This window comes from Elgaria multicarinata, chromosome 10 (assembly GCF_023053635.1).
Source record: "Elgaria multicarinata webbii isolate HBS135686 ecotype San Diego chromosome 10, rElgMul1.1.pri, whole genome shotgun sequence".
In the NCBI taxonomy this organism is placed as follows: Eukaryota; Metazoa; Chordata; class Lepidosauria; order Squamata; family Anguidae; genus Elgaria; species Elgaria multicarinata.
Genome location: NC_086180.1, coordinates 91,758,805 through 91,786,492, shown reverse-complemented (window position 1 = coordinate 91,786,492; position 27,688 = coordinate 91,758,805). Strand labels below are relative to the sequence as shown.

At 42.4% G+C, this 27,688-nt stretch overlaps 1 protein-coding gene across 1 annotated transcript; it reads right to left on the bottom strand.

The window, feature by feature from the left end:
* NSG1 (neuronal vesicle trafficking associated 1) lies at window positions 1-27,688 on the bottom strand. Its single transcript, XM_063135076.1, has 4 exons — window positions 27,560-27,688; window positions 20,504-20,620; window positions 4,218-4,328; window positions 1-1,201 (listed from the first exon to the last, which is right to left on the bottom strand). Exons 1-4 carry the CDS (start codon window positions 27,686-27,688, stop codon window positions 1,001-1,003), a joined length of 558 nt encoding a protein of 185 aa, XP_062991146.1. The 3' UTR covers window positions 1-1,000.

Sequence of the window (27,688 nt, the reverse complement as noted above, 5' to 3'; positions counted from 1 at the left end):
TAATGCATTTTCTCCCTTTCACCAGTTCTATAGATGTTTATGTGAATGCCCCACTGCGTTCAGTGGAATCGATTTCCTGGTAAATATGCTTAGGATTGCAGCTTTCATATTTAAAGGTTAGAAAATGCCAAAGGGTGCTGCTAACAAAAAACCATTTTGCAACATATAAAAAGGGAAATGTTTTAATGTTGTACAAAAAGAGAAAATTCTCACAAAATTACTCCTCCTTTCCTTGTTGCACAAATTATGTTGCGTGCTACATCTACAATGAAAGGTTTTCCGACTATTTATTCCATAGGGCTCCACTACTCATCAGAATATTTTTCCGCCTTACATTCTTACACACTCACTAAACATAATTATCCATCATTAATACGTACATCTCTGTAGTGTCTATTTTGTGTTTTGGTGCAAGTCCATATACAGGATTCTCTAGGCATAGTGGAAACGCAGTGAAATGTTCACAGCCATAACAAAACAACAATCAAGCATGCCTTGTTGCAAATAACTTAATTAACTTTAACATATCTGGAATAGTGAACCGTAACAGGCCAAGTTTATTTCTTGGTACTCATTTTGGAGTAGCAAGCCAATTTTAGATAGAGCTCATAGCTAATCAGCCTAATTTCTAATGATGACTATGAACACTCAGATTGCAAAACTGAATTTAAAACAAACAAAACACCAGTACAGATAAGATAGTAAAATGCTCGCATGTAAAAAAAAACAACCCTGAATAGCTCAATGAAAAATTTAATTTGCAAGAATGTACTTAAGTTCATTTTATTACAAGAGAAAATGGTGCTAAAGCTCTAAAGCAATGTTGATATACACTTGGCCATTAATGGTCTACATTTTCGTATTTTTCCTTTATGCAAAGCAGTTTTCAGCAACCCAAAGCAATTACATCATAAATATGAGTAACCTCTAAATTATCCATAACAATGAGACGTTCCATGAAAGCCCTCTTGATACATTCCAATCAACAAGGTCAATCATTCTAAGCTAATTTCTGCGCTGCTTCAGTCTCCTGCTCAGAAAGTTTCTCTTCTGAAAGCACGGTCATCCATGGAGATACAGATCGTGTGATGGTCTGTTTGGCCAGGTTGTAGTGATTTATGACCGTGTAAAATTTCCCTCTAGCGCTAGAGTCTTGTTCAGAGTAGTAGTTCTCTAGTCCAGCTGGAATGCACTGATTGTTCTGAAAAACAACCCACCATTTAAATGTATTTAAAATATTTTGAGACTACTTTTTGTTGTTGTTTTAAAAAAATCCACTGCAGATAACAAAAATAAAACTTTATCACATAAAGAAGTAAAACAAACTTAAATGAACAAAAATGATTTTAAAATCTTAAACTTATTGCAGTAATCCAAACAAAAGATTACCAGAGCTATCCAGAGAGAAGGATTGCTGCTGCTGCCACTGCTGCCGTCGCCACCACCACCGCTCTTCCCTCTGGACTTTCTGCCTGGCAGGCTGCCACTCCCTGCAGCACCAGCCCCCCAGTTACTAAGCCAGCTGCTTGGACAATTTCCACCGCCCCCCCTCCCTTCTTGGGAGGGATATATAAGCTAGCTGGCTGGCTGAGGGGGCCTAGGAGAACCATCACCTGCAGGGGAGGGATGTTCTTGTGGTTTAAAATTTTTGTATAGTGTTTTTAAGTGTTTTTATCCTATGTAAACAGCTCAGGGAGCTTTGGCTATGGGGCAGTACATAAATGTAAATAATAATAATAATAATAATAATAATAATAATAATAATAATAATAATAATAGATGGAGGGCCACTCCCGGCATGAACCTACCCATACGTTACACTGATTGTCTAAGGCGAGAGCTTTGGACTAAATGTCTAAATGTAGTCTTTGCCCCACGGTGGCTGCGAATTGGTGCTGCACTGGTTATATGATGCAGCCGCCAATTCACTCCCACTCTGAGGCGAAGAGATGAAGAGGCACAGTAGAAAAGCTGGGGACATACCCCAACTTTTCCTGCCAGAACGAGGTCATCATGAAATCAGGTGAGGGGGCAGGCTCAGTGAGCCGAATGGCCGCTGGAAAGTCCACACTGCCTCCTGCGTAGGGATTACCCAATGACACCCTGCAGCTACAAAAGCGTTTTCCCCCCTAAAGGCGGAGGCAACCTGATGCTGTCACGGCAGCAGCCCCCAGGTGCCTCCTCTGAGGGAGGTTTGGAAGGTGGCAACAAGGGAAAGGGCCTTCTCAGTGGCTGCCCCCCAATTATGGATTAAGACCTTCCCGGCAGCATATGATAGGTTTTTAACCAGGATATGTATGGTTGTGCATATATGTGGACATGTCTGCTCTGTTTATATGTTTGTAGCTAAACTGTTTCTATTTTATGCACAATACTGTACTTTTAAGATTGTAAACAGCCCAGAGAGCTTTGGAATTTGGGTGGTAGAGAAATGTAATAAATGAAATGACTTCAGAGGAAGAAAAATATCCAGTCAGGCTCTCCATGTCTTTCATAATTTTATAAGCCTTTAGCATTTATCCATTATTGTTTTCCTTATTATTAAGCCCACTGACAGAAAGCACATCAGGATATAATTGGGTTAAATCCAATGTCAGTCCTACTTAGAGTAGACCCATTGAATGAATGGGATCTAAGATAGTTAAATTTAATAATAATAATTTTATCTATTAACCACCTCTCCCTCTGGATCGAGGTGGGAATCAACATTGAATACAATATAATACATAAAACTAGTTAAAAGAGCATATAAAACCGATACAATATTAAAATAACAATCAAATCTTTTGATTGTTAAAATAACAATCATGTCTTAAAATTCTTAGGTTTAAAAATCATCTGGGCAGGCCTGCCGGAAGAGACTAGTCTTTATGGCTGTCTTAAACTCAGAGAGCGTATTAAGCTGTCGAATCTCTCCCAGCAGGCCGTTCCACAGTCTTGGGAGCGGCAAAAGAAAAGGTCCTCTGGGTAACAGTTGTCAACCAAGTTGTGGCTGACTAGAGTAAACCCTTCCCAGAGGACCTGAGTATGCAGGGCGAACTGTATAGGAGAAGGCGATCCCGCAGGTAACCTGGACCCAAACCATGCAGGGCTTTAAATGTAATAACCAACACTTTATACTTTGCCCAGAAACTAATTGGCAGCCAGTGAAGTGATTTTAAGGTTGGTGTAATGTGGTCACCCCTAGGTGCACAAGTGACCAACCTGGCTGCCATATTTTCAACTAGTCGAAGTTTCCGGACTAGGCACGAAGGTAGCCCTACGTAGAGCGCATTGCAGAAGTTGAGCCTCAAAGTTACCATCTTTAAGTCTTTCAACTCTAGGAAGGCATTCCTGGCTGTCACATCTATCTGGGCTGTCATTTGGCACGATGGATCCAGAAGTACCCCCAAGCTGTGAACGCAGTGTTTCAGGGGGAGTGTAACCCCTTCCAGAACTGGTTGACACACTTCCAAACCCAGAACAGTAAGTACCTCCGTCTTGTCTGGATTCAGCTTCAGTTTGTTTTTCCTCATCCAGCCCATTGCCGCCTCCAAGCATTCATTCAGAGGAGACACACTATCCTTAGCTGACACTGTTGTCGAAGGCATAGAGAAATATATTTGAGTGTCATCAGCACACTGATAGCACCCCGCCCCATGCCTCCGGATGATCTCTCCCAGCGGTTTCATGTAGATATTGAACAGCATTGGGGATAGGATGGCGCCTTGTGGTATGCCATACAACAGCTCCTTTGAGGAGCAGCTATCCCCAAGCAGCACCATATGGAACCTCCCCGAAAGATAGGACCGGAACCGCACAGTGCTCCTGATTCTCAATCCCCTCAGGCGTTCCAGAAGGATGCCATGGTAGATGGTATCGAAAACCACGGAGAGATCCAGAAATACCAGCAGAGAGACTCTGCCCTGTCAATACTCAGGCATAGATCATCCACTAAGGTGACGATCGCGGTTTCAACTCTGTATCCTGCTCTGAAGCCAGTTTGAAATGAGTCTAGAAAATCTGTATCATGCAAGGCTGCTTGAAATTGGAAGGCAACTGCCCTCTTGATCACCTTGCCCCAAAACAGAAGATTTGATACTGGTCCGTAATGATTAAGGTCCAGGGAGGGCTTTTTTTAGAAGCGACTGTACTAAAAATAGGACTAAAATTAGATTTAACCCTTTGTCTTTAAAACTCACTCTTTCACGCACACATAAAGAATCTGTATACTATACCTTGAAAATGAAACCTTCTGGACAGGTATGGTCATACTTGTAAACCTTGTAGACTACCAGAAATACAATGCATGTAAGGAACGCAAGGGCAAAAAGGACCAAAACGGTTACCTGCCAACAAACCAAAAGAAGACTGGTTACTTGCGAACAGATCAATTTTCTATTAATTATACAGTACTTAAAAAAATAACAGCTTGAGAAAAACAAGTGGATTATACTTCAGCCCCAGTTCAGAAATTTACCAGGTTGTCACACCAATTCATGTAATGAAGGAGCAGATTGACCCTTCCACGCTGTGCTTCTAAAGTGAAGATATACTATGAAGTCCTATTTGTGGGATCGCCCAATTCATGAAATCCTTCCTCCTCAAAACGAAGAGTGGGCTCTGTGAAGTGGCACTCGCTGCCTACAGGCTTCTGCATGCACTACCTGCATCACACATGATGTGAAATACATCGGAGAGGGGGGAGGCTTGCCACCTTGTGCCTGGAGGCCTTGACATAGTGCGTCAACTGAACCGATGAGCAACAGAAGGTAACTATCATTAAGGGCTCTCCCTGAGACCAATTCTGGTCACACGAGGCCAGTTTTTCCACTTCTTGTTTTACCTCTTCAGCCTTTATTTAGCCTATAGTGCACTTAATAATGTCTAACTTGCATCTAACAGTTGAGTTAATGTAATCTAGCATTTGTACTGGTCAAATGTTTTATGAAAACAACTATGGTGGATTAATATCAGTACTTGTGCCAAAGTGGTCTCTAGGGCTACTTGAAATTCTAGCTTTGTTCAATCCCAATGAAGACCACCTTGAGCTTGTGCATTTCCTTCCATTCCTTCTAGAACCCTAGGATGGAATAGATGCACACTTTCTGCTCCTCTCAGCAAAGAGTTGGTTCCTTTACGTGAGCAATGTGGGGGTGGAACTAGCTCTTTACTGCCTAGTTAAATAGGAATCTCTTGTTAGGTGAATTTCATCCACTTCTCAGCAACAGAAAAACATAATCTTGTACAGAGTCAAGTCCATAAATGATACTGACTGCTAGTTAATGGCACTCATCTGTGTTCCATTTGTCCCGGAGTACCCTAGTGAAGCTTAACCAAGATGGTGGCTGTTTTTCTTTCATAAGAAAACACCATGAACACATGCCATGAACTTTATACCATTATAAAATACAATATAACACTGCTGGGAGTAGGATAATAAACTACATCACCAGGACAAAAATAATAAAACACAAAAATACTAAAATATTTTTAAAATATACTTTAAAAGACTTTTTTTTAAAGCATAGGAAAACAGATGTCCTAGCCTGGCACCAGAAAGATAGCAGTGTGGGCACCAGTTAAGTTTCCCTTGATGTTGACCCAGCCTGCTTGAGGTCCCAATCTGGCCTGTAAGAGCTTCCTGGCTGTTAGAGCAGTACAACAATGGAGCCAGTGACCTAGGGAGGTGGTGGGCTCTCCCACACTGGAGGCCTTCAAGAGGCAGCTGGGCAGCCATCAGTCAGGGATGCTTTAAGGTACATTTGGCTGAAATTAAAGTAAAGAGCCGGGCCCCAAAATATTTTCAAACTAATAAATTTATCCTCACAATAACCCTGTGAGGTGAGCTAGGCTGAGAATTGGTGACTGCCCCAAGGTCACCCAGTGAGCTTTATGGTTGTGTTCAAATCAGGGGGGGATTTGAACCCAAGTTTGAGGATCTGAACCAAAGTCCTAATCACTACGCTACAGAACCTGCCTTTCTACAATCAGAGAACTGGCTTATTAGATGTGCCAGGTGTCCTGATGTTGATCCAGAAAGGAAAACTAAATGAGATGAAATACATTTAATCCGGACCCAGCTACTGTGCAATGAGTATTTCTGACCCATTCTTAAACCACAAAAAGCAACAATAATTAAAATGTCACTTTAACCATTCAAATTAGAAAGAACATCCAGATCAGTAGGGACAGATTAAACTCCCAAAGATGCTTAATTCGAGTAACAAGACAAAATAATGTATTTTACGTTTTGAACAACTGTTGAACAAATCCCAGCAGGGTCCTAAGAGCGGTTTCCTCGAGATCCCGCCCTGTAACTTCTATGGAAGGTCTTTCTGGGCACCGGAACGGACACTGTGCTTCCGCAGGCTGCAGGCCCACATGGCAAGAGAACGGCCCCAGGACAGAGAAGTGATGGCAGCCACGAGCTCTTAGAATCATAGAATAGCAGAGTTGGAAGGGGCCTACAAGGCCATCGAGTCCAACCCTCTGCTCAATGCAGGAATCCGCCCTAAAGCATCTTCTTGGGGGGGGGTCTTCCTCCTGGGCCAGGGGGAAATGCCTGGGGCTGGTTCTGCAGGCAAAGCCCTCTCCCACTCTGATACTTGCTGTGGATCCACAGTCTTGTTTCCTGACAATGGGGAGTCAGACCACAGAGCCACGACACCCGTGTCATAGCAAGGGGGGTGGGGGATAAAATCAGAAATTAGTGGCTCCAGCTGTCATTGGCTCCAGCTCCGTTTGTCGGCCACCCTACCAATTGCCACTGCTCTCAGCTACTGAAGGCATAGAGTGCTTTTTACGGTTTTGTTGTTTTTCTTTTTTTGGTTTTGGAGTTTTGTTAAATGGTTATTTAATTTATATATTTATATCCCACTTTGTAAAGGCATGCTTTTTAGCCGAATACAAAAATAATTCAAAACAACAGCAATTAAACAATAGTTTCATAAAAGCAATCTGGCTATAATCACAAAAACTAAGCACAACAGTTAAAACCCAGCACAGCACTGCAATAAAAATCAAATTAAGCTAAAGCCAGCAGTAACGTAAAAGGGCCACACAGCACTTTTAAAGCCCATTTAAAAGATTATAAAGAAGGAGACATATGTGTATCCCTTGGGAGAGAGTTCCAAAGTTGCAGGGCCATCACTGAAAAGGCCCTGTCTCTAGTGCCCATCAACCTATATCTTCATGACAGGCCTATGAACAGAGCCCAGGGGGCAAATCTTAATGCTTTGGGCTGCTTTGTATTTTATTTTTATTTTCTGAAAATACAGAAACCCTGATATTAGTATTGCTAGATAAGAAGCATTTTCTCCTAGCTCAATTTTATATGCAAAAATCCAAATTTATACTAATGCAAATGGATTTGCTTTTAAGATTGCTGCATGCAGCTATGTGTGGGGGCAAATTGCTTTGAGTGGGGAAAGAAGTACTGTTGGAGCAAATGTCAGATGTATGGATTCATTTAATCAGAATGATTTTCTCCTGGTTATAACCTTTTGGATGTGTTTGCAATAGACTGGCTTTATTCTATATAAATGGGAGGGGGACACAAATAATTAGCATCACAAAAACCAGAAAACCAAAAGGAGGAGAAGTATCCAGGTCAGGACAGAAAAAGGGAAAGAAACAGGTTCTTGGGGTGCTTAAAGTAATTTTATTTCAAAGCCCAACACGTTTCAGCCAGTGTTCTTTCAAATGTCTTCTTCTGGGGGTTGTAGTATTAAAATATATAAAATTACATTTTTGGGACAACACATAACATAAAATTATACAATTATTAAAGCTAGGCACATTGCCACAAAGGCCTATGCACAGATATAGGCGCTAAGGCCTATACATAAAAGCTTGTATAAATTATCTTTAAAAAAGCTTTTAACAAAAATATAATATACAACTTCTTACTTGATAAGAGAAGTCTGCAGAAATACTCCTAGCAAGGTGATTGTCTCCTTGAATAATCAATGACGACTGAGAAAAATGTCATTCAAAGGCCTTCCTTATATTCTAGTTCATTCCCCCCCCCCCATTTTTTTCCTGGACTCTGCCAGGTACTTCTATGCAACAGTGATAAGGGCAAGGTCTCCGAATGCGACACAGGGGTATAGAGGTATCTGCAAGTAATTGCTGAGTCACAGGAGTGGCAAAAATTCAAGTTCCTCATTCAAGCCACTGGGATTCAGAGTTTTTAACCTCAGAATCCATTCTATTTCCTTTCTTAGTAACAGTTTCTCGTCATGTATGTTAAGTTTGTTCAGTGCCTAAAACTTTAGGTCTGCATAGGAGTGATGTTGTTTTGAAAAGTGGTCTACTAACGGAGCACCTAGATGTCTCCAGTACGATCGCTCCCACCCCAGACTTTAAGAAATAGCCTCCCATATGGACTGTTCCTGAGGCTTAAAACGTAACTGTTCCAAAGCAACTGATTTCAGACAAGAATCGCAGACCCTGTCTGTGCAATTAAAAGGAAGGGGCCATTGCTGTGATCACACAAGGCCTCAGAAAGGCCGAGTCTAAGCCACAAGCAGAGCTTTTAGCTTAAAAAAACTCACAATGGTCTCAGACCGAATCAACTGCAATCTAACGTATGACCATATAACAAACCATCTGCAAGGAAGCGTAAGGAGACACTGGCACATTGTCCAAGCTATCACAGGATGTCAGGAAAGACCTATGGTCTCCTTTAAAAGGGCCAGGAATATAAGAAATTTACAGATCGGAAGTGATTACATGACAGAAGTGCACTCAACATTTTACCTGGTGCTCCAATGCCCAAGGTATTGTGGACGCTTGTGGACCTTGCTGCTACTGCAAGCACACCCTCAGGGTCACAGAGTTCAAAAATCCCTCCAACAAGCAGAGATATGTCCTGAAACATTCCACCACCTGTAACGGTGCCTTTGTCATTTGTGCACAGAGTTGCCTTCTCCAACCAGTGGCTGCATTGGTGCCGGGAGGAGAGAGAATTGCTGCTTAACTCTGGACTGGTTTTTTAAATCACTGAATATCAGATGAGCACCATCCTTATGAATCACAGGCACAGAATTTTCACGTGGATGTCAAACCAGCCCTGTTTCCTCCCTTGCCCAATTACATACATGCACAGCCAGGTAAACAAGTGGCATGTTGGGATGACATAGGTCTGGATGCCCCTTGCTCCATCCAGCCCCCCACCCCCGTCTCCATCATTGCATTAGTAACTTGCATCTGGCAGAGAGAGAAGACTAGATGGAGAGAGGGAGGCACAATTCCTTCTAACGTCCAGGGGATGGATCCTGGGTAGGGGCACCTCATTCAGCAGTCTCCTGGCTCTTTGTGTAGCGTTTTCGGGGGAGTGGAGGGGCTGCCTTGTCACGTCCATCAGCACAGTTTTTCCAGTGAAAATCTGAATCCAACCCTAGCTGCACTGCCTGTGTGTGTGTGTGTGTGTGTGTGTGTGTGTGTGTGTGTAGGCAGGCAAGAGATTACAGATCTCTTATTAATCCCTATTGAGACCCTGTAGACCAGTGGTTCTCAACCGTTTTTGCTCCATTCTTGCCTTTCACCATTGTTCAGAATATAATCCCCCCCTTCCCAAAATAGTCTAACTCAAAAGGTGCATTCCAAATAATATGCATATAATATTGAAAATCTTTTATTTTTTTCTATATTAGTACATATACATTTATTTGGATTATTTTTATAGAAGAGTTTTACAAATTTAATAGCAATAGAAAATGTTGCTAGATTTTAATTTAAAACTTGAATAAAATTAGTTTTTTTAATATTCAGAACTAATTACTTAACAGACTAAACTTTACTGAAATTACTGAAGCATACTTCAATGAACAAAAAGTTCAATAGAATTCCAGTGTAATGTAGTTTATTTTATTCTATGAAGATTACAGTCAATGAGAAACCTATGATTGTTTTTTCTTTGCCTGTTCTTGGACACATGAAAAGTGTCATGTCATCTGCAAAAGCCAGGCCTTTGCTCTCTTTTCCCTCCCTCCCTCGCAATCCTAGAAGTTTCAAGCTTCCCATTTAAAGGGGCAACGCAAAGCATTTTACATTCTCAGCTCCCATGCTTTGCATTGCCCCTTTAAATGGGAAGCTTGAAACTTGCGAGGGAGGGAGGAAAAAGAGAGCAAAGGCCTGGCTTTTGCAGACAACATGACACTTTTCTGGGACGTTTTTTAATAACATGTGTAGGAAGACATAATCTACAGGACATCATACTTTGCTGAACAGTGGTCCCAATTCCCCCCTAGGAAGTCTAAAATCCCCCCCCCGGGGGGGAATCCCCCCCTTGTTGAGAACCCATGCTGTAGACTGTATCCAACAATTTGCATATATTTTACAATGCAAAATCTGAGTGGTAATGGTATGAAACTGAACGATGGGTACACACCTTATTAAAATCCATGCACAAGGGCTATTGTAGTATGCGTGCAGCACCACTAAAATCACCTACTACATAGCTAGAAGCTTTCCCTACATTTCCTGAGGTATAAATTGGAGAAGTGATGAAGCTTTTCCATTTTGCTATCTACCTGTGAATCCTTCCAGCATCTACAACCCCCTAGAATACACTCCTCTAAATAACCATGTAGAATTAGTAGTATAGTTCTTCCATCTGTTAGGATGATTTTCTGGCAAAAACACACAGCCTCAAACCAAGAGCCTTATCAGATTGGCATATAAAGAGAGATGTTTCATACAAGACTCATCTCTATAACCAATGTTCATACTGAATACGTTCGGCAAATGTCAAACAGGAACAATTTCACATACCCTCCAGATATAATTGTTAAATATTCTACAATGCATATCATATTAAAACAAGTACACTACATACGTTTTCACTATATATACTTTCTAATGCTAGTGTATACTAAATCTGCACCTAATTCTATTGCTATATGCCACCTATTCAGCTGTGCATATCTTTTGCAGAACCCATTCCTAAAATGATGTAGAAATCCTGAAGATATTTGTGTGTATGTGCAATCCAAATCCTGTATTTCATCAGCAATATGCTTTTTATCATTACAAATAATTATTTTAAGGCAAGCCTTCTTTTACTCTTTACATTCTGATTACTAAGGGTCCAGAGAAAACTTTCATGCGCAATGATCCCTTATTCTTTTGAAATGTTAAGCCTTATTTACCAATCTGTTTATAAACAGGGGAGGTCATAAACAGGAATTGGCAGTCCTTTCTAAAATGCCTCAAGCCATGTAATTGAACTTTGAGGGCTGGAAAGTGTTATAGTGAAAAGCTGTCAGTTTCAATTATAGGTTTCCCCTCCTCCCTATTCAGCATTAAGATACATAACCATAGCAAGATTCAACCTGTAATTCCCTACAGGCACAAAATCCTACAGAAACTTCTCTCCAGTGAACCTGTTACTTAGCAGCAGAACCCAACAAACCAATAGCCTGAAAGTAATCCCAGAGTGTCAATGGTAAAATAATACCTACATGACATTGTATTTTTCATATGCCTTCCATCAATATATAACAATGCAAACATTTGATCAGTCCTCCAATTATATGAGACTGAATTGTTACTCAGGAAATGGGTCAATTCATACAGTTACAAAGAAGGAAATAAATTCAAATAGTTGATTTCCTTCTTTGTACCTCTATGAAAAGACCCACTCCCTCTTTTGCATGGATAAACCTGTTGATTTGCTTTTCATGAGAGTTCTTGGTAGACCTCTCACTTTAGAATATCTCTTGGAAGTATATAATAATAATAATAATAATAATAATAATAATAATAATAATAATAATATCATCTTTATTTTTTACCCGCCTCTCCCTCTGCATTGAGGCAGGGAACAACACTAAATATAATATAATATAATATAATATAATATAATATAATATAATATAATATAATCACAATATCTTAAAATTCTTAGGTTTAAAATTCATCTGGGTAGGCCTGCCGAAAGAGACTAGTCTTTACGGCTGTCTTAAACTCTTCGTGAGCTTTAAGCTGACGGATCTCCTCTGGCAGGACATTCCACAGTCTTGGGGGCAGCAAAAGAAAAGGTCCTCTGGGTAACAGTTGTCAACCAAGTTGTGGCTGACTGGAGTAAACCCTTCCCATAGGACCTGATTATGCAGGGCGGATTGTTCGGGAGAAGGCGATCCCGCAGGTAACCTGGACTCAAACCATGTACGGCTTTAAAGGTAATAACCAACACTTTATACTTTGCCCGGAAACTAATTGGCAGCCAGTGAAGTGATTTTAAAGTTGATGTAATATGGTCACCCCTAGGTGCACAAGTGACCAACCTGGCTGCCATATTTTGAACTAGTTGAAGTTTCCGGACTAGGCACAAAGGTAGCCCTATGTTGAGCGCATTGCAGAAGTCGATAATTTATCCACAAATTATTGCCATGCTTCATTCTGCATGTTAAATATGTTACATGTCTTATCATTTTCATTATAAGATTGTGATGCCCCTTAAGAAGCAGAGAGGCTTTCTAGAAACCAGTAAAACTACATTCTTAATTGGACCAAATATGCTGATTTAATTGAGATGTCATGCTAAACCATGGTTTGAGCTACCAAACATATAACATGCAAATCATGGTTTCACCAGCTGAACATAGCCTTGCCCTCAGGCTACATTATCTTTCATCCCACTAATGTCCTATCAGAAACCATGGATGCTTTTCCAAACTGCTCTGCTATTCCAGCTGCTGAGCAACACTTTATATGTTACTTTTATTTTTCTCACCACAGGTCAGAAGGCAGCTGGACAAACCAATTTGTATTGGAAAGAATAACCTGAGGGGAAAGAGTTAAGCACCCGTCCATCACTACTGCTGCTCTAATCGGATGGTCAAACCCAAACAACAACTCAAAAACCACCCATGGAGAAACTGATCACACATGCATCTCACAGCATCTTGGCAAGTTTGGCTCCAAAAAACTATGCTGAAATTATTTTCAAATGACCATGTAGAACATTAATAAAGCCTTCACTAAGAAGAGCAATGACTGAATATTGAGGGAGGGAAGTTTTAAAAATATATATTAATGACTTCCAATAACAGTCACCTCATCTCCTTTTAAGGCAACTTTTGGTATATACTTTGCTTTTACAATGTGTAAAACAAAGTATTTACAAAGTATTTACTAATACTGTGACAAATTTCCTTGATGTCTGTAGTCAAACATTTTCTTCAGAAGTGTTTACCAAAGCATACTTTCCTTGCAAAGGGCGGGACTAACAACAGAATACGATTACTTGTTTAATTTATCAGTCTCTATATCTGATCCACTGTCTACAGCAGTGGTTCCCAAAGTGGGCGGTACTGCCCCCTTGGGGGGCAGTGGGATTGCATAGGGGGGCGTTAAGAGGCAAAGGGACGGCAGGGGGCGCTGGCAGGGGGCGCTAACAGGCAAAGGGGCGGCAGGGGGGCGCTCGAGGTGCTCTCTCCAGAAGGGCCTAAAACCCAGGGACTGAGCAGGACAGAGCGGCAAATGCAGCTGCTCTCCCCACACGGCTCCTGCTCAGGAAGGACTTTCTCACTCACGCAGCCGCTCTCTCCTCCTATCTCAAGCCCACAGCGGCCCCACAGGAGGCAGCAGAGCAGGAAACAGCGGCAAATTCAGCTGTTCTGCCCACTCTTCTCCTGCCTAGGAGGGCCCAGGGCTTCTTTCCTGCTGGAGCCACCGCCGCTCGCTCGCTCCCTCGGCCAGAGCTGCTCCCTCCTACAAGTTGCCCCGGCAGACCTCTCGCGATAGTTGCCGCACAAGGCGGGAGCAGCAGTCCTGCGGCGGAGAGGAAGGAGCACACGGAGCACAGCAGGCAGCAGAGCAGCTGCCAAGAACAGGGTGAGTGGGAGCAGGACTGCTTGTGCTGCTGCAAGGTATCACCAGGCTCCTTCCCCCCCCCCCCCGTCAGGAGTTGCAGGTTGGGGCTATCTCCCCTCTGAGCTGCTGCCCCCCTGTCCTAATCAGCCCGGCAGCTATTGTGAGGCTTGGGGGGAGGGGGGGTTGGAGAGAGAGGGAGAGAGAGAGAGAGAGAGAGATATGCTGTGTGTCTGTGTGCGTGCTCCCACCCCCCACCCCCAAAAATCTGGACTACAACAGGATTGGGAGAGAAAAGAAAAGGGGAGGGAGAGAGAATTGCAATTCCCCAGGTCCTTCCTGGCTAAAGAAGATTCAGCAGCACCTTTTTTCAGAATGCTTGCTGAAACAATTCCTTACTTATTTCAGGGTGTCCAACCCCCTTTTTTCAAGCGTTCTTTTGGTAAACATGGTATGTGTGTATCTTGTGTCACCATAAAAACAGAGCTGCAACACCATCCTAAGTATGTCTACTCAGAAGTAAGCCCCACTGAGATCAATAGAACTTACTCTGAGGTAAATGTGCATAGGATTCAGCCTGAAAACGAAGAGAGGGTGAAGAAAAGACAGGAGAAAATGAATTGTAGAAATAGAATAGCAAGGTAACTGTGGGATATTTAACCATATTTAAAGACAATAAGTACAGTAAAATTAGTGACCCTCTACTTCAGTCCCAGCCAGGTTTTCCATAGGAAAACTCTGTACCAGGTGGCAGATAATTATTTTAAAATTTTAATTAAAATACATTATCCTTTCCTATAACAAAATGGTGCTTACTCCTAAGTAAGTGTGTTGCACTGAAGAAGGAAATCCTATTTGATTCCTGTATTCATGCTAGTGTGACATGATAAGTTAAAGGCACAATTTTATGCATGTTTAGACCGAAAAAAGTCCTTCAACTCCTAGAATCCCCTCTAAATGGGAAGCACCTGCCCCAGGCTTGCCGAGGGAGGGAGGGAAATGAGAGAAAACGCCTCTGTTTACAGCCAGCATGGCGGGGCACACCAATTGGATTTTGAATAAAGTATTCAATTAATTGCTACTGTTTTGAATTTTATTGTTATTATCTTCCTTGGTGGGTCATTGAAAACCGCTATTCTGAATAATGATTTTTATAGGTTAGGGTAGGGGGCACTGGGCATGAGTTTGTGGAACCAAGGGGGCGGTGACCTGAAAAAGTTTGGGAACCACTGGTCTACAGTGTGGGAGAGGACCTAGTCTTCAGCTTACAGAGGATGAAGTGCCTCTAACCCGTGTGGTGTAGTGGCTGGAGCGTTGGACTGGGAGTCGGGAGATCCGGGTTTTTGTCCCCACTTGGCCACAAAAGCTCACTGGGTGACTTTGGGCCAGTCACAGACTCTCAACCCAACCTACCTCACAGGGTGGTTGTTGTGCGGATAGAAACATAAAGGAGGAGGATTATGTATGCTTATTGTTCGCTACTTTAGCCTAGCCTAGGGGATGGGGCGGGGGGCAAGGCTCAGGTAGACTGAGTCCAAGGCTCAGGTAGACTCAACAAGATATTCGCTACATCCAAATGCAATTAATATCTTATTTTTTCTTTTTCAGTCCAGGGATGATCGGCCAAATGAATGTTTTGTGCTGCCTGAAAGCTCACACAATGCAACATGACAATAACACCACTGGATTCAATCAAAGCATTTACAACAGAGACAATCAGTGTTTAATGAGATAATCACCTGGTTATTATAAGCTGTTCACACATCTTCTCATAGGGCAGTCCATCAAGGGCTCGGACCACAATGCTCACTCACATAATACAATAAGCAAGAATTGAAAACAACCTTAGCTTATTGTGAACAAGTCAGTGTGCTGGTACATGATGCTCAATAGCTTCTGTTGCAAGTGGGAGGGGCTAAACCAGGGGAGGGCAACCTTTGGCCTGTGGGCCTAACCTGGCCTGAGCTGCAGCCCAACCAGCCTGCAAACGAATCCGTACCCTGCCCTTGTCCTGCCCCTCTCCCTTCCCAAGCTCCGCTCCCTGAGGAGAGGACTCCCTTGTAGTCTCTCCCACCACACACACCCGCCACCGTACTTAGGACATCCAGTCTTTCAAAGAATAGCCTAAATGTCTTTATGCCCAACCTTACCAATAGGTTTCCAATGATTGCTAGTCCGTGGAATTTGTTACTAGCCCAACTGCCAAAATATTTCTATTTCAATTATCTGCAATGTATTTACTTTCAACACAAAAAAGAACAAGCTTTCTTCCCAATTACAAATGCTTGACTGTCTGATCACCTGAACAGAATTCATCCTTGCCACAGCAGCCGAGAGCAGTAGCTGTTTGCAAGCTTGCAGAATCAGATGGCAAATTTTTTTATGCACCATCACACATAGCATGGGATAAATGTTTTCAGCAAATTCATGAGTTCTAGCACTAAATCTCTGAAGTAGCCTGCTGACCAGTATGTACACTGAAAAGAAAGGCATTTTAAGAAATTAAAGATAACTAGCTGTACCCAGCGTAACATATGCTGTTCTAGCATATCTTAAAGATTATTAATTAAATTGCATTTTATTTCTTTATTCAGGCATATATTTCTTTGTAAACACAATTAACAATCTCATTCTTCTCAGATACAACACTGTCTTTATGTGTGTGGGGGATATGTGTGGTAAGGAAGGCCAGAAGGTGGTGAGCGGGCGACAGAGGACAGCCCGAGCGAGGGGGCGATGTGGGTGGGAGACGGTGACTTGCCCCGCCCACCCGGGCGCACACTCAGTCGCTCACTCGCTGAGGCAAAGGCTGGAGAGCCGCTCCTGGCTCAAGTGTGAAGAGAGCGGGAAAAGAGCGCGAGGGCACACGATGGGGGAGGGTGGTTTCTTTGTTTGTTTTTGCCTGCCTCAGCTCAGCCGCTGGGTCTTAGAGTCCCAACCGTCATCCCTCCCCCCCCCACTCCCCACCTGCGTTTGAGTTGCTGAGCTGTAACAGTGGGGGCCAGGGCCACAGTTGGTTAGCAATGCTGGAATCTTCACGGAAACATACAGAAACAAGCGTTTTATATAGAAAGATAGATGTGGGGGGAAAGCAGAAATGCCCGTAGTTATACCAGTACATATTGATTTAAATGAAGTGTAGACACAATTCAATGTGGAATTCCCCTGCAGCTCCCATTAATTTCCATGAGACTTGTTCAAAATAACTTCATGTTGGACTGAGCCATAGGCGCCTATTAATTTTATGGGATTTTGCATATGGAATTCTTCGTGGAATTCTGCAGTCTGGGGTTCCTTCCACTCAGTGGCAGTGCCAGGGGGGGCACTGGGGGTGTGGAAGCACCCCCCCAAACTTTGCCACCCCAGCTGCTGGCAAAGCCAGCTTTACCAGGCGGGATCACCCAGACGAGGCAGCCTCGGCAAGGCACGGCAAGGGTTAACAGTTAGCCTTGCTGAAGCCCTGCGCCTGCGCTGTCACAACCTCCAGTTTCAGAGAAGGAGCCATGAGAAGGAGCCATGTGGGCCCAGCTTGCGGGCTGCCTTCTTGAAGGCAAAGCGCAGCTGTTTTAGAAGATCGAGGCTAGAGCAGCACCCTGGGCAGCCTCTCCTCTTTCTTCAGCCTCTTAAGAGTCCTTTCCCCTCACTCAGGATTAGGGTCCCAGGCAAGCCCAGACACCCGTTGATGTCTGCTGAGAATCACCTACACTTTCCAGGTATTTTTTTATATTCCATCATGACTTGTTAGGGCTATTAGCACTTTCCACTTACAAGCTGTATACAGACTTTTTTTTAAAAAAAGTTGTTACTAAATCCCTGTAAAATCCCAGGGTGAAATTAGGAGTTAGGGGAAGAATTTGTGGGAAGGGCATGTTTAAGCTTTCCAGCCATTGCTGCTCTCACCCCACCCCCTTGCCCCAAACCCTGCTTTTTGCCCTCACTAGGGAACATACAGAGTGTACTAGTTTCTCTCTTGCCCCCCTGTGCATCTGGTGGGTTGGATGGGGGGTAGCTGCTGTCTAGATGGTTTGGACCACAACTCCCAGCATTCCTGACTATTGACCAAGCTGGCTGGGACTGATGGGAATTGAAGTTCAAACCCTCTGGAGAGCAGCAGATTGGGGGAAGGCTGGTTCAGAGGAAGAATAGCCGGCAGTGTCAACTGCCCTCACCAAGATTCCTTCCTCTCTTCCTAATTGCAGCTTTCCAGTTATTTTCATTTTTTTTAAAAAAAATTAAAAGGCAGAACTTTGGGGAAAACTTTTACATTTTATATTGTAATTTATAATGTGCTTTGTGGTTTTAATTGTTGTGAACTGACCAGAGAGTTTCATTTGTGCCAGTTTTTAGGATTTATCACGCAATCCTATGCACGTTTACTCAGAAGTAAGTTACTGCCAATGGGTATTAGGAGCCCTTCTGGGCAAGGAGAGGGTTAATTGGTGTTTTCCTCCCCTCTTTGCTTTCAGTTCCCCCAAAAGTTGCTGGGTTCAACTGTTTGTAAATATGGCCTAAAATCCATTTTGTTTTGCTATAATGCATCTCAGCCATACAGTGAACATGTTGTTTTAAAAAATCCTTTCTTTCCCTTTTGCTAAATTCTTTTTGTTTTATGGGGCACTTCTTTTTTCTTCTTAAACTTGTGATTATGTAACCCAGACTCACTTATTTACAGCCATTGATTCTTATTTTCCTGCTGCCTCAGTTTGCCTACGTGTAAAATGGGTTTTGTGGTCTCCCATTACTTTAAATCTTGGAGAAGTGGGCTTGGCTATAAATGCCTTTCTCTGTGTTGTGACGTACACTGGATGAATTGGATTTTTTTAAAGACACTTTAAAAAAAGCCTGATCTCTGTTGGTTCTGGGAATTCAGTATGCTGCAATTATGTAACCCAAACACACACATTCTTGCAGTCATTGACTTTTATTTGCCTGCTGCCTCAGTTTGCCTGTGTGTCAAATGGGATTCTTCCTTTCCCACTTCCCTTTGTTTTCAATAAGCAGGCTCTGCCACAAACTGCTTTCTCTGTGTTATTTGGGAAAGGGGTTTTTTTTGGGGGGGGGGGGTGATCCCATTGGCTCTTTCCGCCCCACCAGTTAGGGTTAGGTAACTGAGGTTTGGGGTGGGGGCACTCATAACTGCATCACACTTAAAACCCCTGATGCCTAAACTTATTCTTGGCAGTTCTCCAAACTATACTCTGGCACCAGCAGCCAGCCAGCTAGAACACCCTTGGAAGAATTAATCTGCTTATTCCATGGGTCTTTTCCCTTTTTTTAAGACAGTAGGCCAGGAAAAATGAGAGGGGGAAGAATTAATCTGTACCTTCTCCATGTCTTCTTTTTTTCTCTCCTCGGAGAATTAGGACAGGAGTGGGGGATGGGGAGAATTTACTCTCAGTGCAAGCCTTGATGTTTACTCATCAATTAATCTGTACCATATTCAATGCCTGTTATTTCTTTTATTCCATGTTACAAAGGCAATGGATTGCAATAAACAACAACAACACCCAGCTTCATCAGGAGCTTCATCTTCAAAAATGTCATCTTTTGGATCTTTAGACTAGTACTTCACATGCATTGGGTTTCCTAGGTGTTCAGGGCCCAGGTGTCTCAGGCCTTAGCTAGACGTAGCTGTTGTTCCAGGGGAGAGGAGGGGAGACCTCGCGTTATGAATAACGTGAGATCTCACCTCATTTACATGTAAGGCATGATGGCCTCAAGAAGAGAGGCATCATGCCTGCCATTTTTTTTTATTCTTAAAGAGGCAGGAGTGGTCCACTGATCCTGTGCAAAGGTAAGTGTTTTTTATTTTATTTTTACCAACTTTCCCCACTCCCCCCACCCTAGCCCCAATGGGTGCAGTGCTCCTGAGGAGCGCTGCACCCCGTGCGCGGCTCCCGGCTCCATACAAGTAATCACGCGGAGCCGAGGAAAGCTGCGGAAACGGGCCACATGCTCGCAGTCTCGGGCTCAGCCCGAGACCGCGGGGAAAAACAGGCCCAAAGTGTACAGCTGTATCCCGGGGCTGGACGCACAGGGGTGATCCCAGGTATCAGCCCAGGATAACCGCTGGTCTAGCTAAGGCCTCAGTTTACTCTTACTTTCCTTACACTAAGAGTCGACCTTCCTGGTTCTGCCTGCACTGGTTCAAAAGTAACTGTTTTCTAAAGAAAATGTTCTGTTTAATCTGTACGTCAAGGAAATGCTTGTTTAGTGACACTACCTTGTTTGAAAGCCTTTTTCCTTACACTAATTTGAATTTGGCTAATACAAGTTATATTTAAGAACAAACAAACAAACAAAACCCCTAAATTTATCAATATATGACTTATTTCAGAATATATGGTTAGGATGGCAGTTTCAGTGTGAGATACACCGTTATTTTTCTTTCAGACATCTTAACATGTGAGACGCAGCCCACCCACCTCGAAATATACTTTGCCCTTTCTGTCCACCACTTCGGATTTTTTTCCAGGTGCCACCACTGCTTCCACTCAGGCATTCTGGCAAAATTCACTGTAATTTACCCACTGAAGAACTAAAGATTCTAAGCCCTCATTTTAGAATTCTCTCAAAATCTGCCATATAGTTTATGTTTAGCCACCTTGAAGACTCCACCAAGCTGGTAGGTGGGTTATAAATGCAATAAACCAAATCTGGCATCTGTTTGCTGTCTTTGAAAATGAGCTGCTATGTTACTTACCTTAAACCGTTCTGAGACACCTTCAGTGATGCTGACTGTGAACTCAGCTATTTTAGGAGTACGGAATTTTCCTTTCTTGCGATCAGGTTCATATTCTGTTTTTGTCTTCACCACCACCTTTTCAAGGAACATCAATGGGAGACCAATTACTAGCTAGACCAATGAAGCCAAAGTCAGCATCATACAATAATGCATCAATCTGTGCCTTTGTGCATAACACGCTCATTAAATAAGGATTGCACTGTTGCCAAGTGCCACAACACAAGCATGAACAATTGGGTTAGTTCTACAGCTCCTCAACTTACCATATCACAGGCATCTAGAAAGTGACCCAGTTCATGATTTATTTATTTAAAAACCTATCTATACTGCTTTATATTAAAAATATCCAAAGCTATGTAGAAATAAAATACTACAAAAAATTGCAGCAGTAAAAACAAGATTAAAAAAAACTAGAAAAAATCATAATAAACATAATATCCAATCTGGTGTTACTCTATGCTTACAGTATCAATGGTCAGGAAATGCCTGTTGAAACAGCTACATTTTCAGCATGCAACAAAATAGTACTATTCCACTACATGTAAATCCCTCCTTGGGAACTTGAAAACTAGGAGCATAATCCACCAGGAAATTCTCCTGCAAAAGCCCTGGTGAAATAAATAGAAACGGACCCCTGTTCATTAGAATGGAACTTATGCAGTTGTTCCCATGGATGATGACAGTGACAACAACATTTATACGCCAGTGTGCCACCTTTCTGCCAATGACCCTCAAGACAGTTTACAAAAATAAAATTCAAAAATGATAAATTAAGAAAAATAAGAGCCAACAAAAATCACAATATCCGAACGCTTACAGCAGCAAGGTAACTTAACCCAAAAGGTTCCTTTAAAAGTCAAATTTGGTCCACATACTTAAAGGCCTTTTCTACATATTGTAGAGGCAGAAGTTTAAGCCTTGGCCAGCCCAAAAATTAATTCATTTCTTATTTCTGGGCATATAAGACTTAAAATGAGAGGGGTTGGAAGGAGTGAAGTTATTCCCAGCTGCAACTATTAAAACCTCTGAACTGTGCATAATGTATTTCTTGCCACATGTACTTCGCAAGAGGCTGCTGTAAGTTAGCTAAGCTGTGAAAATCCAGCAAAGGGCATCTTCTCTTTCATGTGTCCACACTTGCAAAAGATGCACTCTGTCTACAGAAAATAAAGTATCCTTGCTGGCAGGAAATGCTTGACTGCAAGATTAACTCATGTCTGTGAGCCATGTAACAAACAACTTGTAACATGCACCGTCTGAATGTCAGCTACCTGTATAAAAGTTCCTTGTTCAGGTGTGCTATTCAGACCCATGTCTGGCTCTCCCACAGCTGCGGTTTCTATCTCAATAAACAGAGTTGTATCCTGATTGCTTTGAGAATGTTTATTCTCTGACAATATGTTACTCTTGCAAGTCATTATATCTTAGCCTCCTATTTAAAAAATGTGAATTAGAATTATCTATACTGCAGTCCTTTGGTAAGGCCCAAGTGAGAGAAAATATGCAAAATGCTATATACATATCAAGTACTATTATTATCATGTACAAACTCTCTGTACCTGGCAGAATTTGCCTGCCAAAACAATATCAAAGAGAGAACTATCAGGTGTATTCTTCAAAATGTCCCATGAATAAGAAGAGGCAAACTGCTACCCCACTAAATTCTTCATAGGCAAAGCCACCCCTAAAATCAAACTTTTAAAGGCTCCCTTTTTCAATCACATCATTACTCAACTTATCTTATTGTCATTGGTTGACTGTTGCTGAGCACTACTATATAACACTACAAAGCATCATGTAGAAGGAACCACCTTAAAATAGATGGTTTTAAGGCTCTTCTTGAAGAAACCCACCCTGGACCATGCTGCACTACCTACCAGCCAGAGGTAGACCTCCCTTTTTGGGGCAAGGCTCAAGCTGTTTGGTTACTTTCTTGGGTAAATGATGACCGTTCAGCTTTTGGCATTCCTGAATGATATTGATTTTTTTTTAATCCATTTGAATTCTGCCCTGGTTTGGGGACAGAAATTGTTTTGGGTTGCCTTGGTAGATGACTTGCGCTGAGAGAGTGATTGGGGGAGTAGGTCCTTGTTAATTCTCCTGGACCTCTCAACAGTGTTCAGTACCCTCAACCATATTCTTCTGGATCATTTGTCAAGGATACGGCCTGGAGGAAACAACCCTTAAGGAAGTTCTTTCCTCCTATTTGGCAGACAGATTCTACAAGGCGGTGCTTAGGATCTGGGTATGGAGGTGAATGTGTGAGTTCATGGCAGAGGTGAAATTTGCAGTGGGGTGTGTGTAAGTCCTGATTCACAGCTCAGCTATGTATAGTTGCTCATTGGATACCCTGAATCTCCATCCAGCTTTCTCATTCTATGAAATAGCAAAAGTAACTCAGGAGCACTGGAGGGATAAATTCTGCTCTCTATCCCAGACCATTACAAATCAAGCCTGCTTATATTTGCATAGCCCCATCTGGAGTTTGTTGTCATGAGTCATGCAAGAGTGTGACACAGTATTGGGACAGGAGTACAGAATGTTGGGAAGCTGTTTTTTCTAGAGAGACCGTGTGCAGTAATTCCATATTCTTTTTCCTTCACAGTTTTTCTGCAATAAGAAAAAAGATGGAAGAAGCAGTGGGAGAACACAGGAGGAATCTAAGTTGAAGGTGACATCATCTAGATCCCCCTCCCCATAAAACACTGGCCCTGTTCAGACGACACACTAAACCATGCTGCTTACCTCAAAATGGTTAACGAAATGCTTAACCATGGTTAACAGTGTCGTCTAAAACGTTTTCCCTAACCATCTGCCCCATTAATCACAATCGTGGTTAGGCTCACTAACCATGTTGTGCAACATGGTTAGCAGCACTAACCATGGCTAAAAATGTTGACTGACACATGTATGTGGTTAAGGGGCCAGGGTTAAGGCATAGAGCTTCCAGTACAGAGTTGCCTAACTAGGCGGGGCCACTCTAGCCAGCGGGCTCTATGGCTGCTCTGGATACGCCGATTGATACGCTCGCTGCAGCTGCCATTTCATGTTTCGCATTAGTCTTTTTGAGCCATTTTTGCTCTTCTTAACAGAGCGTGCTTACAGTAGAGCTTTTTAAATCCCCGCTTGCAATTTCCTCATACGAAGCATCTGTTTCTCCTACCTCGTTGGTGCCATTACACCCTTCAGGTTCTGATGATTGTGGCGGCGCTGCCTGATGATGCAGCTAGCGCAGCCGTCCAGGAAGGCTTCTGCCTCCCCTGTGATGACTGTAGGGGTATATCAGGCATGGCGATGCAGAAAGCAAAGGAACCACTCACTAAACGGGGCAATGCATGCATGTAATTGCTGGTTTCATTGGTGCCTGCTCTAAAATGATGGCCGTAACTGCCAGTACTTTGTGGTTAGCATGTGGTTAAGGAAAACTTAACCACAAAAGGGTTAAAAGGGTTGTCTGCAAGCATTCCGCATGTGGTTAGCGTTAACCACAGGAGGACATGGTTAAGCTAACCACAAAGCCCAGAGTGTCGTCTGAACCAGGACAATGTGAAAGAGGCAGGATGATGGCACTATAAAAGCCATCTAGAAGCATATTAAATATCTTGATAGTTGGGAACTTGGTCTTGTGCCCATGCTGGCATAAAAACTTGATATCCTAAAAATAGACGACCCAAGAGCTAAGTCTTCACAGACAAAGCAAACTGGCATTTAATGGAACTAAACTGTATTTACAAAAGTTTAATCAAATGTTCCGGACCTCATTACGGGTCCTAGAACTCTTTTCTTGTTTGGCTGAATTAACCTTCAACTGGAAGGTTATCCAGAACTAGTTAAGAACTACAAGCTAATTTACAAAACGGAAGGTAAGTTTCAAACATTCTTTGAACATATGTTCTAAGCAGTGCTCCCAAAACTATCATCCTTGTTCATACAAACAGCAAATTACACAAGCATTTTTACCATGTACCATTGTTCACTTTCAAATAATCAGGGTACTTCACAATGAAATATGGGCCTAATCTACACCAAGCAGGATATTGCAGTATGAAAGTGGTATATAAAAGGCAGGAGCCACACTACTGCTTTATAGTGGCATTGAAGTGCACTGACAATTGGTGGGGCCCATTGACACATACCATATACCGCTTTCATAGTGCTATATCCTGCTTGGAGTGGCTCCTGCCTCTTATATACCACTTGCATGTCGCTTTCATAATGCAATATCCTGCTTGGTGTAGATGTGGCCATGGACACATTAAAAGCCTCTGGACATGCTTCCTCATTTTCAGCCTCTGATAAAATCCTTAATTGTGTAAATTAATAAGAGGTTGATGAGGATTAAAGGAGAGACGCCTAGGAAACAAGCTTTCATACTACCATCTAGAAGAAAGAAAATGTAGAAAAAATAAGCAAAAAAAGGCCCAATTTCCCAGCCGGTTTTGCCCAGCTTCCATGTGGGTTCAAAATGCTATGAACAGACATGATTATCAGCAGTAGACTTCTACTGCGGACTATCTCCAGTGCTCACAGGATGAACACTGGAGAGAATAATGCCAGAGAGGGCTTACATCAGGGTAGAGGTGCTCATTACTTACTTGTACAAAAGTACAGTAGGGATTGTGCCTAAAGCTTTTCACTTTTTGGACCTCCTATGAGTTTGCAGTCATGTCATTTTTGTCAAAATACATATGCCAAAGGAAGTGAGGCAGGTGGCTACTAGTTGGAGGGCCTTCTCTGCTGTGGCACCCCAGTTGTGGAATGAGCTCCCTAAGGAGGTTCGCCTGGCACCTACACTATATTCTTTCAGACGCCAGGTGAAGACCTTTTTATTCTCCCAGTATTTTAACAGTCTATAAATTAATTTTAACTTTTCTGTTTTAATTTTGTATTTTAAATTTGTATTTTTGCACTGCTGCTGTTTTTATCTTGGTTGTGCTTTTATATTGTATTTTATATTATGGTTTTATATTGTTGTTTTATACTTTGAACGGTCTTAATTTTGTGAACCGCCCAGAGAGCTTCGGCTATTGGGTGGTATAGAAATGCAATAAATAAATAAATAAATAATACAAACTGACATCAGAATTGAGTCCTCAAGATAATAAGAACAAATAAAACCATCCTAGAATATAGTTACCAGATGTACTTGATGCCCATCTGTCAATTAAATTATTTATACGTTTCTGGTGAGGAAGGCACTCATCAAAAGCAATGAGCTTCTGAAAGCCTCTACAAAGTACGCAAACTCAGTAACATTTTCCAGAGGACACGGCACACATACAAATGGGCTTCTAGACCGTATACTATCATATCAAGAAATTAAAAGATTGGGAGCGTTCGCCTCCAACATTCTGCAGCAGCAATTGAGTAGCTGAGCTTATTGTGTACATGTCTGTGAAGTAGGTATCTGGTGGGCAAGAGCCACACCCATCCAGGAACAAAAGCATGTATAGCAGCTGCAACAAAGACTTCGTATCTCCTATGTTACAACAGCTACAGCTTTCAGACCTGCTATCCAGGAGTTCCAGGCCCTGAAGCATTTCTACGCTGTAGTTCCCAAAATCGTTTTCCAATTATTGTCTGCAATTTTCCTCTACAAGCAAGTTAAAATGGACCAGAACATACCCTAGATGTCCTCCCAAACAATATTTATTTTCAAAATATTATATACTGTCCTTTGAGCTTACATAGAAATAAAAAGGCCCTTTAATACCGTATTTCTTCTATTCTAAGATGCACTTCCCCCCCATATAAACATCTCTAAAAACAAGGTGCCTCTTAGAATCGTGGGTGCATTTATTATTTCTTAGAATCAAAGCGTTTTTTCTGTTGGTGTACTGAAATTAGTGTGCATCTTACAATCGATGGCATCTTAGAATAGAAGAAATACGGTATATACAGCAGCAATAAAATCAAATGAACCAGGAGAATAAGTAAAGGTTGGATCCAGGATCTGCCTTCTCTGAACAGAAGTTGCTTCTGCCCAATTTTTGGGTGCTCCCTCCCCACTGCACCACTTGCCCACCCCATTCGGCAGAGTTTCCTGACCCTGTGTGTAGCATTTTCCAGCCCAGCTGCACACAACTAAACCTGGATCCAACTTGAAGTCTTTGCCTGGTGCCAAAAAGATACCCTAGGCACCTTAAAAGCCCTGGGGAGGGAATTCTACAGTATGGGTATCACCAAACATATCTTAGTTTTATTCTGATTTCATTAGTGTGGCTTCACTTCAAAATCTAGGATTTGTAGTTTGGCGAGGGTGCTGGGAATGGTCCCCCACCCGCCAGGCCCACACTACCTGTTCTGTGTGAACACTGCCGTTCCCAGGAATGAATATGAAACCAGGTTGAATCTACAGCATCTCCATTCTCTGAGAATGCCTTTCAGTCCTAAGAAAATGTCTTATTTCAACATGTTGGTAATGGGGCATTGAAAATGCCAATGCAGATTTTTCATCCCTTTCACAAAGGCAAGTTGTGTCCTCTGTGAAAGCAGCCCCTTGAGGTGTGGGAGACCCTTGTGGACTGTGCTCTGCTTTAAGCGCTTTAGAGAAACCGATTAGGGACAGGTTTTGCTCTCTCAAGTCCAAGGATGGTTCTGAAGCTCCCGTGCCCACACTAAGGAGGAGGGTGTAACTTCATTATTCAGGATAGGCCCCTTATTCATACACATGTGGTTCAAACTGACTGCAAGCCACGTTATATTTATGTGGCAGTGGGGAGTTGGGTTTGAAGACTGAGATGCTCCAAAATGGGATCGAAAGATGGAACAGAGATATTACATAATAAAAACAAACACACCAGGCAATTATTTTGTAGTTTAAATTATACACAGTAAATAACAATGAACTTAACATGAACGAACATTTTAAAATCTGTGCTATAAAATCTTGCTCCACAAGCTCTCTCGCTCTCTGTGCCAGATATCACCCCATTCTTTTGTTGCTGGCCGGAGATCTGGGTGTGATCGTTGGGGGATTGGGGGGGGGGATGGGAAACGAAAAGCCCACTGTACCTTATCAGGAGGCGGGAACTGTAGTTGATTGACATCCAGGGGCGTGATCAAGGGGATGGTGTCAAATCCATCTTCCAGGAGGGGCTGCTTTGTGCTCTTCTCGCTAAAAGTGTTTCCCAGCTTCACCAT